The 12,404-nt window shown below is 45.7% G+C and overlaps 1 protein-coding gene across 1 annotated transcript in view; it reads right to left on the bottom strand.

Annotated features, from left to right (window-relative positions):
• SEMA4F (ssemaphorin 4F) overlaps window positions 1-12,404 on the bottom strand; it is a 135,577-nt gene that overhangs the window by 20,059 nt on the left and 103,114 nt on the right. The window contains exon 9 of the mRNA XM_077814737.1: window positions 640-787. Within this exon, the coding sequence (XP_077670863.1) occupies window positions 640-787 (148 nt within the window). The remainder of the gene's footprint in view (window positions 1-639; window positions 788-12,404) is intronic.

Raw genomic sequence — 12,404 nt, 5'->3', positions numbered from 1 at the left:
TTTACTTTAAACAGGTAGGGTGTACATCATTTGAAACTAAATTTAACCAATTAAGTTTTTACCTTTTTTTTTTTTTTAATGCCATGATGTAACCCTTATCGCTTTATCCTATACACATGCATTTTAGGTACCAAAGGGTATGATGCCACCTTCTAGTTTTGTACTAGGGTAGAACAATTATTTGTTATGTCCTCTTCCTTTGGGGCATTCCAGTACAGGCTTGTGAGAGTAACTTTCTTTTTGCTCCTATGATAAAGCACTCATCTGTATCAATTTTGACAGCTTTTTTATTTGCTTAAGCCAAAACTTATTTTAGTGAATGCAAAGGGTTATGGGACACTTAGCATAAGTTATCAGGGTTATATAAAAATTATAGGCCAATTTAGGCTATATAACTGCTATAATATTTGTGCTTACTGCATACTGAGATAGATAGGTAGATATGTGTATGAATGATATGGTACATATTATTAATATGATACGTATATATACAAGGCAGCATATGTTAGTCAACACCTCCCTCACCTCCCCAACCAGTGTTCTAGGCCAAAGCCTGAAGGTCCACAGCCCTTTTCATGAAAAAGAAAAAAAGAAGAGATCTGTATCTGTCCAGTAGCTAGCATGGTTCTCATCACTTACTGCGCCTGGCCGTGGCTCAGGAACATCCCCACCCATGACACTTGTCCACTTGTCACAGTCATGTTTAAATTCCTTGAAACGGCCGTTCATGGCTTTCTGGATGTCCCGAATGCTGTAGGCACAGACAGCTGAGACCTGCCCGCCATCCCTGAGGGGAAACAGAAAGGGAGGTTAATTAGCTGTAAGAGCAGCTTTGAGCAGATTGTCAGGGGAGAATCCTCAGACTCTGAGTGGCACCATGGAATGACTCATGTGAAGTTAAATAAGGAGCGAGGCCCATACAACCTCTCAAGTTTCTATTTATCTTATCAAAAAGAAGATTTAGAGGTGACTTGATTACAGCTTATAAATAAAAGGAGTACTTGTGGCACCTTAGAGACTAACCAATTTATTTGAGCATGAGCTTTCGTGAGCTACAGCTCACTTCATCGGATGCATACCGTGGAAACTGCAGCAGACTTTATACATACACAGAGAATATGAAACAATACCTCCTCCCACCCCACTGTCCTGCTGGTAATAGCTTATCTAAAGTGATCATCAGGTTAGGCCATTTCCAGCACAAATCCAGGTTTTCTCACCCTCCACCCCCCCACACAAATTCACTCTCCTGCTGGTGATAGCCCATCCAAAGTGACAACTCTTTACACAATGTGCATGATAATCAAGTTGGGCCATTTTGTGCAAGGAAATGGCCCAACTTGATTATCATGCACATTGTGTAAAAAGTTGTCACTTTGGATGGGCTATCACCAGCAGGAGAGTGAATTTGTGTGGGGGGTGGAGGGTGAGAAAACCTGGATTTGTGCTGGAAATGGCCTAACCTGATGATCACTTTAGATAAGCTATTACCAGCAGGACAGTGGGGTGGGAGGAGGTATTGTTTCATATTCTCTGTGTATATATAAAGTCTGCTGCAGTTTCCACGGTATGCATCCGATGAAGTGAGCTGTAGCTCACGAAAGCTCATGCTCAAATAAATTGGTTAGTCTCTAAGGTGCCACAAGTACTCCTTTTCTTTTTGCGAATACAGACTAACACGGCTGTTACTCTGAAGCTTATAAATACTGTCATGGAGGAAAAATGCCAGGTACTAAAGGGCTCTTCAATCTAGCAGAGAAAAGCATTACAAGACTCAATGGCTAGATGCTGGAGGCAGATAATTCAAATTAGATGCTAGGGATAAATAAAAAAACCAAAGAGAGATTAACCATTGGACCAAAGTATCATGGGAAGTGGTGAATTCTCCAGCTCTTGATGTTTTCAGATCAGTACCGGATGCCTTTCTGGAAGGCGTGCCTTAGTCAAACACAATACAGGGGTAACTGAGTGAATGTAAAGGCCTGTGATAAAACAGGAGGTCACACTAGGTGACCTAATGGCCCCTTCTGGCTTAAACTCTATGAATCTAGTTATAAACATTATCAGTAGAGATATGCACTTTGGGGAAATTCACTCATGAGCAGTAAGAAACCCCTAAAGAGCAGGGAATGAGGAAGATATTTAGATAAGCGACAGAAAAATTGCTCTCCTGAACTAGGCACCAGATCTCAAAGCTAGGGCAAAAGTGATGCTATGAAGGTAAGAATTGAGCTCTGCATATTTCTACACTGAGGACATTACAGAAGGCAAGCCTGATAAGACACCTCTGTTGCAATGGGATGAGATATCTGCTAATCCACAGCATGTTCCTATAGAGGATTTGACCCATTGGGATCTATCTTTCAGGAGGAAATAGCCTGTCCCGTAACTCTACCTGGGGGATTATAAAAATATTTTGTTCCATTAGGTAGCAGTTAGGAGCACTTTTAATATCATGCATGTGTGTGTGTCAGGGTGTACGCTAACCTCCATTGAAGGGGAAAGATTTGGGAAAGACAAGTGAAAATCAGTAACCACATTAGGGAAGAAATTGGGGTGTGGGCCCATTACCCATTTGTCTTCAGGGAAGGCTATGTAAGTAGGGCTCAGCGGTAAAGGATGGGACCCTCTAATTCTCCTGGCATGTGTGTCACCATAAAGCATTGTAACAGTAGACGCAGAAGACCTGGCACAGGCAAAAGTAGCTTCCCATGTCAAATCCAGGGGTTCCCAAGTATCAGACCTACGTATCACAGTGTCAGCAGAACTCGGGCCTGTTCTTGTTTGATAAAATGGTTATTTTCCAATATTGTAGCTGTTGTACTTCACGATGTGTTGTGTGTGTCTTTTCCTTCGGTGTGGGCACACCCAATGTGCTCAAGCCAAAGAGTTCATGATACAGCATGTGCCCTGCACCTCCCCACTAGGGTTGCCAGGTGTCGAGTCAAAAAGGGGTCCAGACACCAAAAGTACGATTACTGTGGCCGGGGGAAGAAGGGGAGGAGAAGTACTGGGTCATCAACCTGCACCAGCCCCTGCTGAGCCAGGGCTGCCTCCTACCTGCATCACATGGGGGATGGGGGAAGAGGCAGGACAGGGGGCAGGTCTAGGGGGAAAAAAAAGAGGTGGGGTGACGGGGAGTTGTCTGGTTTTCAAAAATTAGAAAGTTTGCAACCCTATGCCACGCCACGGGCCAAGGGCATAAATGGTGGAGTCCCCGATCCCCTTTCAGTTCCTTCACACCAGAATCATGATGGGATAGACTCCAAAGAAGAGGGGAAGGAGGGTGGGCTGTGGGCTCTCACACAGTTAAAGTGCAGTTAAGTAACAGATTTTTCTTCTTTATGTGATTGCACACATCCATTCTACTTAGATGACACCCAAGCAGTGCATCATGATGGTGGGGCCTAGAGTCAATTTGAAAAGGGATTGCACCATTGCTCTCCCAAAGTCAAGTCAGCTCTGGAGGCTGTAATAATCACATAATGCTTGGCAAAGATATGCCTTGAGGACCATGTCTCTGCTTTACATTTGTCCTCTATAGGTACATCTCTCAACAAAGTCAGGCAAGTTGCTTGGGCTGTGGTAGAATGCACTGCCACTCTTGGAGAGCATAAAGTGTTAGCTAGCTCATGAACTAGGGTCGCCAGCCCTTCAGGATTGTCCTGGAGTCTCCATGAATTAAAAATTAATCTGCAATTAAAGATTATGTAATGTGATGAAGCCTTCAGGAATATGCCCAATCAAAATTGGAACCCTACTCATAACATGAGATTATCCAGTGAGAAATTCCCTGAGCTGGAACTGCCTGAGGCTTTATCCTTTCTGGATGGGATATAAATAGATGTGATCTATATAAAAAGAGAGGACACAACAAACATCTAGTGTAGGGAGTCTCTCCTCATCCTTATGCATACACGTCTCAGGGGAAAAGGTAGGCAGACGGAGTGCCTGATTATGGTGGGAGCTGGACACCACCTTCATTAGAAATTCCAGATGTGGTTTCATTGAGACTTTGTATTTATTGAATGTGGTATGGGGGACCTGCCATCAGGACTTGCAGCTCTGTCCACTTCTCTTGCCCATGTGATAGCCACCAGGAAGGACACATTTGCTAATCAGTGGGCTAAAGAGCAGGTTGCCACTGGCTCAAATGGAGGCCCTATCAGAGCAGATAATACAAGAGTCAAGTCTCAAGGAGGAACCAGAGCCCCGATAAGAGGATGAGTTCTATTTATCTCTTTTTAAAAAATCCAGCCTCCATAGAGTTAGAGAAAACAGACTTCACCTGGTTAGGAGGGTAGATAGCCAAGACTGCAGCTAACTGTACTTTTAGTGAGCTAGTAGATGGTCACAATTCTTTAAGATATAGGAGATATTCCAAGATATCTTAGATTCTTGTTCCTGAGGGAAGTTATGACTCTCAGACCAACTAGAAAAATGTTTCCCTTTATAGAGATAAGTACTCTAAGTAGATGTTTTTCCACTGTTCTATAGAATACTTTGCACAGCCATCCAACAGCCAAGCCATCAGGTGGACACTCTTGGGATTTGGGTGAAGGATTTGACAGTCATCCAGGCATACTGTGTCTTTGTCTGGGAGAAGCGGTAGTGATCGTTGAAAAGAGAATCTGTAGGTTAGAGAACCAGTGTTGCCTTAGTCAAGCTGGGGCAATCAGAATCACATGGGATGACCTTGGGAACGAGTGGTACTGGGGAAAAGCGTATGTCAGACTCAACTCACAGGGAAGGAGGAACGCATCTGCAAGGGATCTGGGGCTGTGACCTGCTCTGAAAGAGAACTAATGGCATTCTGTTTGCTCTTGTAGCAAATACGTCCATATGGGGAATACGTCCAAGTGAAGAAGATTAATCTGACTATACTCGCTTTCAAAAACCACTCGTGGTCTTCCCAAAGCATCTGGCTGACACGGTCTGCTATTCCAAGGACAGTCACAGATGCAGAGTGATCGGTAAGCTGGGCACAAGCAAACAATATACATTTTAACACAGTGAAATGTAAATGGATCCATCTAGGAACAAAGAACATCGGCCTTACTTACAGGTTGGGGAACTCCATCCTGGGAAGCAGTGACTCTGAAAAAGATTTGGGGTTGTGGTGGATAATCAGGTGAACATGAGCTCCCAGTGCAACACTGTGGCCAAAACAACTAATGTGATCCTGGAATATCCAAACAGGGGAATCTCAAGTAGGAACAAAGAGGTTATTTTACCTCTGTATTTCCACTGGTGCAACTGCTGCTGCAATACTGTGTCCTGTTCTGGTGTCCACAATTCAAGAAGGATGTTGACAAATTGGAGAGGATTCAGAGAAGAGCCATGAGAAGGATTAGAAAACATGCCTATAGTAAGAGGCTCAAAGAGCTCAATCTATTTATCTTAAAAAGAGAAATTTAAGGGGTGACTTGATTACAGTCTGTAAGTATCTACATGGGAAATAAATATTTGATAATGTGGACTTCAATCTTGCAGAGAAAGGTTTAAGACAATCCAATGGCTGGAAACTGAAGCTGGACAAATTCAGGACTGGGAATGAGGAGCTAATTAACAGTGAGACTAACCAACCATTGCAACAATGTACCATGGGTCAGGCTGGGTTCTCCATCACAGAGTATTTAAAAATCAAGATTGGATGATTTTCTAAAAAAATATGCTCTAGCAATTATTGTTGGGAAATGCTATAGCCTGGGTTATACAGCAGATCCAACTAGATAGATTTCAGTAGCTCCTTCTGGCCTTGGGATCTATGAATGTATCACCACTGTAGTCTTCAGTGACCACTCATATTGGTTCCACATCTTCCTACTGAGAGAGGCCCTCTGTACATTCTTTTCCACGGCCAGATGCAGAGTTGTTGAATGAAGTACAAGGCACCACGGGCAGAACTTTAAGGCCTACGAGCACAGAGATGGAGAGTGTGACGCTCCCTGATTTTTAGATAGCGGCATTGCCTGTCAGTACCCGGCCTCAAAGGTAAAGGAGTTAAGGTCCATCAAATGGCTCTGACCTCTAGCACACTGAGGTGGAGTTTTGCTTCCCATTGGTTCCATAATCTATGCATCTCTAGGTATTGACATGCACTTTCCAGTCCAGATTGGAGGCATCTGTTGTGTTAATGGTCTTGGAACAGACAGGCATGACGTACATGAGCATAAGAATGGCCTTACTGGGTCAGACCAATGGCCCATCCAGCCCAGTATCCTGTCCTCCAACAGTGGCCAATGCCAGGTGCTTCAGAGGGAATGAACAGAACAGGTAATCAACAAGTGATCCATCCCATGTACCCCCACTCCCAGCTTTTGTCGAACAGAAGCTAGAGACACTTCAGAGCATGATTTTGCATCCCTGCCCATCCTGGATAATAGCTCTCCTAAGACCCACTGTCAGGCGCTGCCTCCCAAAATCAGGCCTAGTGGTTGGAGCATGGGCCGTAGTTAGGCGTAGGGTTGGGCCTGAGCCAAGGGTGGTTCTGGAATTGAGATCTGGGTACAGTCCAGGGTCAAAACCAAGATCAGAGTCATAGCCAAGCCAGAATCTGAATCGTAGCCAGAGTCCAGGTGCAGGCCAGAGGTCGAAGCTGGGTAGTCAGAGTCCAAAGACATACCAAACTGATACCGGAGCCAGAGTCCAGATACGGGCTGAAGGTCAAAAACAGGTAGTCAGAGTCCAAGGGTTTGGGAGGGGGCGGGGGGGGGGGGGGTAATCAGGAGGTAGAGGCCAGGCTGGAGCGAGGTTAGTGCAGGGCAAGGACAATGATGGGACAGGGCTCAGGCAAGGCTGGGAGTCACTGGAGTCTGGTGTACTGCGAGGTAGTAGGAGGGTTATTGGCCAGGTAGCGCTGTTGCTCAGATGGATCTGCAGCTCTGCTGGGGTTGTGGAAATACCTGACCCTGGGTTCATTTTACCCAGGCTCTGCTCAGTGTTAGGTTGCTGCTTAATACCTGAGCGCTGAGTCACCACAGCAGCTGAGCGAGGAGCCCTGGTTTGGCTGTGAGTTTGCCTCACACCCCTGAGCTGAGTCCAAGCAGTCTTCAGCCTGGTAAGAGCCTGGAGGACCCTCTCGCCGGGTAAGACAGCTTTTCCCTCATTGAATCCAAACGCTTGCCAATGAACATGACGCTCAGACAGTTGGGAGAAGTCAACCCTGAGCCTGATTTGCAGGTCCAGGCTGTGAAACAAATGGCAAGTTTGGGCTATGGAGTCTGACCCATCTTTTATCAGACAGCCATCTAGGTAGGGAAAGACGTGGATCCCCGATGTCTGAGATGCGTACTTTGTGAACGCCCTTGGGGTCACGGACAGCCGAAAGGGAAGTACTTTGTGCTGGTATCATAGAATATCAGGGATGGAAGGGACCTCAGGAGGTCATCTAGTCCAACCCCCTGCTCAAAGCAGGGCCAATCCCCAACTGAATCATCCCAGCCAAGGCTTTGTCAAGCCTGACCTTAAAAATATCTAAGGAAGGAGATTCCACCACTTCCCTAGGTAACCCATTCCAGTGTTTCACCACCCTCCTAGTGAAAAAAAGTTTTTCCTAATATCCAACCTAAACCTCCCCCGCTGCAACTTGAGACCATTACTCCTTGTCCTGTGTCCTCTTCTGCCACTGAGAATAGTCTAGATCCATCCTCTTTGGAACCCCCTTTCAGGGAGTTGAAAGCAGCTATCAAATCCCCCCTCGTTCTTCTCTTCCGCAGACTAAACAATCCCAGTTCCCTCAGCCTCTCCTCATAAGTCATGTGTCCCAATCCCCTAATCATTTTTGTTGCCTTTCACTGGACTCTCTCCAATTTATCCACATCCTTCTTGTAGTGTGGGGCCCAAAACTGGACACAGTACTCCAGATGAGGCCTCACCAATGTCGAATAGAGGGGGACAATCACGTCCCTCGATTTGCTCACTATGCCCCTACTTATACATCCCAAAATGCCACTGGCCTTCTTGGCAACAAGGGCACACTGCTGACTCATATCCAGCTTCTCATCCACTGTCACCCCTAGGTCCTTTTCCGCAGAACTGCTGCCTAGCCATTTGGTCCCTAGTCTGTAGCGGTGCATTGGGTTCTTCCGTCCTAAGTGCAGGACCCTGCACTTATCCTTATTGAACCTCATCAGATTTCTTTTGGCCCAATCCTCCAATTTGTCTAGGTCCCTCTGTATCCTATTCCTGCCCTCCGGCGTATCTACCACTCCTCCCAGTTTAGTATCATCCGCAAATTTGCTGAGAGTGCAAACCACACCATCCTCCAGATCATTTATGAAGATATTGAACAAAACCGGCCCCAGGACTGACCCCTGGGGCACTCCACTTGACACTGGCTGCCAAGTAGACATGGAGCCATTGATCACTACCCGTTGAGCCCGACAATCTAGCCAACTTTCTACCCACCTTATAGTGCATTCATCCAGCCCATACTTCTTTAACTTGCTGACAAGAATACTGTGGGAGACCGTGTCAAAAGCCTAGCTAAAGTCAAGAAACAATACATCCACTGCTTTCCCTTCATCCACAGAACCAGTAATCTCATCATAGAAGGCGATTAGATTAGTCAGGCATGACCTCCCTTGGTGAATCCATGCTGACTGTTCCTGATCACTTTCCTCTCCTCTAAGTGCTTCAGGATTGATTCTTTGAGGACCTGCTCCATGATTTTTCTGGGGACTGACTGGCCTGTAGTTCCCAGGATCCTCCTTCTTCCTTTTTTTAAAGATTGGCACTACATTAGCCTTTTTCCAGTCATCTGGGACTTCCCCCGTTTGCCATGAGTTTTCAAAGATAATGGCCAATGGCTCTGTAATCACATTCGCCAATTCCTTTAGCACTCTCGGATGCAACTCGTCCGGCCCCATGGACTTGTGCACGTCCAGCTTTTCTAAATAGTCCCTAACCACCTCTTTCTCCACAGAGGGCTGGCCATCTACTCCCCATGCTGTGATGCCCAGTGCAGCAGTCTGGGAGCTGACCTTGTTAGTGAAGACAGAGGCAAAAAAAGCACTGAGTACATTAGCTTTTTCCACATCCTCTGTCACTAGGTTGCCTCCCTCATTCAGTAAGGGGCCCACACTTTCCTTGGCTTTCTTCTTGTTGCCAACATACCTGAAGAAACTCTTCTTGTTACTCGACATCTCTTGCTAGCTGCAGCTCCAGGTGCGATTTGGCCCTCCTGATTTCGTTCCTACATGCCGGAGCAATATTTTTATACTCTTCCCTGGTCATATGTCCAACGTTCCACTTCTTGTAAGTTTCTTTTTTATGTTTAAGATCCGCTAGGATTTCACCGTTAAGCCAAGCTGGTCGCCTGCCATATTTACTATTCTTTCGATGCATCAGGATGGTTTGTCCCTGTAACCTCAACAGGGATTCCTTGAAATACAGCCAGCTCTCCTGGACTCCTTTCCCCTTCATATTAGTCCCCCAGGGGATCCTACCCATCCGTTCCCTGAGGAAGTCGAAGTCTGCTTTCCTGACGTCCAGGGTCCGTATCCTGCTGCTTACCTTTCTTCCCTGTGTCAGGAAAAATGCCTCTGTCCCACTCAGAATCTTAGCTATCTGCAGTGCGTCTTCCTAATGACTCCGTGGAAAGAGGAGTCAAGCTGAGAGCCGGGTACCAGTCTCCTTGCGACAGAGGAGGATGATAATTTCCCAAGGTGAGAATCCTTAACTCTGAGATCCCGATGAACTTGTTTAGTCTCCTGAGACCCAGGATGGGTCTGAGACCATCCATGGTATTGGGATTGAAAAAGTACAGGGAATAAAACCATTGATATTTCCCTGATATTCCTGAGGGACTCTGTCACAGATCAAGTTGTGCTTGTCTTTTGGAGGGACCCAACCACTGAATCCCACGTGCTTTCAGCTCGCTGACCTGTGCAGAGTTGAGACACTGTCCCTGGTTTTGGGCCTCTCCACATGCAATCCAGGGGCAGATTGCAAGTCTGACATGTCTCAACAGTGCAAACACACAGGACCCAATTGCTTAGATCCTAAAATTAGGGTCGTCGTCCCCTGAAGTTCTAGCACGTTCCCTGAATCCCACCAAAGGTGTGAGCCTTCTGGTTTACAGTTTACATATTCAGGGGTATGTAGATAAACTTCCACCATGGCCATGACCTCGGTGAAGACATGTGGAGTTGCCCAAAAGGTAGGACTCTGTATTGATAGTGTGATGATCCTACTAGGAATCTCAGGTATTTTCTGGATGAATGGAAATGCAAACATAGGTATCTTGTAGGGTAAGAGCTGTAAACCAGTTGATATGATCCAAGTAGGAGGTTACAGAAGCAAGTGTAACCATTTGGAATTTGAAATGATGGACAAAGGGTTTGAGACTCTGAAGATCGAGGATAGGTCTCTACACCCCTTTCTTCTATTCCTACTACTTTGTGATCAAGAAGAAGCCCTTTCCCTGAACTCTATGGGCACTTCCCTCCACTGCTCCCAATGGTAGGAGGATGTCTACCTCATGCTCCAACAGTCGTGAGAAGGGTCCGTGAGGAGGGACAGGAAGCGGGCTGGGGGGCAAGAGAACAGCCTGCAATTGGACGTTCACTATCTCAATGACCCCCGGGTACAAACTTATCCCAGCCCAGGTTTCCTAAAAATATGAAAGGCAGTTGCCAAAGGGGGAGGGGCAAGGGAGAAGGGTCCAGTCAGGCTCTCAAGATAGGCAACAAATGTTTTGCATGCTTGATGTTCCAGACTGTGGGGCAGCCAAGGAGGAGAGGGCAGAAGATCTCCTGCAGTGAAATCTCTACCCATTCCTCAGAGGCTCAGGTGATTTTTGTGTGGGTAGTACTAGGACAAGGGTTTTTTGATCTGTAGAAAGGCTGCTACCTATACAAAGTAGCAACAGACAGCTCCAAAGAATACAGGGTTTTTCTTGTATCTTTAAGTATGTGAAGTGCCTTGTTTGCACTGCTGCTGAATAAATCACTGCCCTCAAAAACAGACGGTCCTCTGTGGTTACTTGAGCCTTTAGGGATTCCAGATGCCTGGAGCCACAAAGATCTCCTCACTGAGATGGCAGTGGGCAGAGTTCTTGCTGCCACATCAGATACGTCTAACACAGCTTGAAGCGATGTCCTGGCACTGAGTTGGCCTTCAGAAATGAGGCTCTTCACCTCCTCTTGGTGTTCTTTTGGTAGTTTGTCTACCGACTTGCAGAGTCTATCCCAATTAAGGAAGTCATATTTTGGGAGCAGTGGTTGGCTACCCTCATCTCTATACTGCCTGTTGAATAGACCTTCCAGCCAAAAAGGTCTAATTTCTTTAGGACCTCCTTATAAGGAGTAGACTTCAGAGGACCCTGCACAGCTTCAATCTCTCCTGGACTGCTTGTACTACTGGGGACCTAGGAGCAGGATGCTGATAGTACTCTTTGGCCAGTACTTGCTACCTCCTGTCAACTCTTTTAGACATAGCTGGGATAGAAGATGGGTGCCAGGTTGCCTTGGTGATTTTGAGCAGGACCTCATTTATAGGCAACCAGTCTCTCCAATTTTGCCATGTGACGTGTGTCCAGGAGTTTGCGCTGCTTCTCCCAAATTACCTCAAGTGGAACGTTCAGTGTTTCCACTGTTCGTAAATATTAACATTTTCATGATTTTTCTCATTGTCCTTTGTATACTGATTATACTCCCAGAATCCTTGCTGTATTAGCCAAAAGTGTGCCTGGAGTCTAAGGCCTCAGAGTGTTGGTTCCTAAACTGAACTTAGTGGGTGACTAGCACTTTAGAATGTATATAATTAAGTATTGGGCTGTACCTAATTATCCCCTGCACCTCTCGGTCTAAGAGAGTCCAGGTGTTTAGGAAAGGGACCTCTCAAAACTAACGAAAAATATCTACAGAAGTATAATAAACAAGATTGGGTAATTGAGAAGGGGTGCTTATGATCAGGCTATGTTCTGTGACTATTGAGAGGTATTTTGTTATTACAGATGTTTTCTGTGATGCATAAAATGATGACTCATTCAAAGATGTTTTTAAACTCATACCGCAGATGTCAGTAATAATGACTGAATTAGAAATCCCTTTAGCTTGTCATCACGTAAACTGAAATAACAAAAGGAATTCCATAAATAATTAGGCAAAATGAGATATCGAATGCAGAACACAGTGAAAATCAATTATAAGAGAGGAGCTTTTCCTCCTACATAGGAATTTCTCTCTCACACACCTTAAAAGGAAAGAGATTTTGAGAGTTAGATTGGGAATGAACACTGCCAGCATCCCGTCAGTTACAGAGGAAGGAAACAGGGCGCCATCTCTTCAACATTCAATATGAAGTGGAGTAGACCTGCTTCCTTGAATAGGCATTCCTCCCTGTGGTGACCAATATGGCCAAGGTTGATAAAGATGACGTGGGGGAGAATGCATGGGTGG

The sequence above is a fragment of the Eretmochelys imbricata genome, chromosome 4 (genome assembly GCF_965152235.1).
Source record: "Eretmochelys imbricata isolate rEreImb1 chromosome 4, rEreImb1.hap1, whole genome shotgun sequence".
In the NCBI taxonomy this organism is placed as follows: Eukaryota; Metazoa; Chordata; order Testudines; family Cheloniidae; genus Eretmochelys; species Eretmochelys imbricata.
The sequence above is the reverse complement of the archived record's forward strand: the minus strand, read 5'-3'. Positions and strand labels throughout refer to the sequence as shown.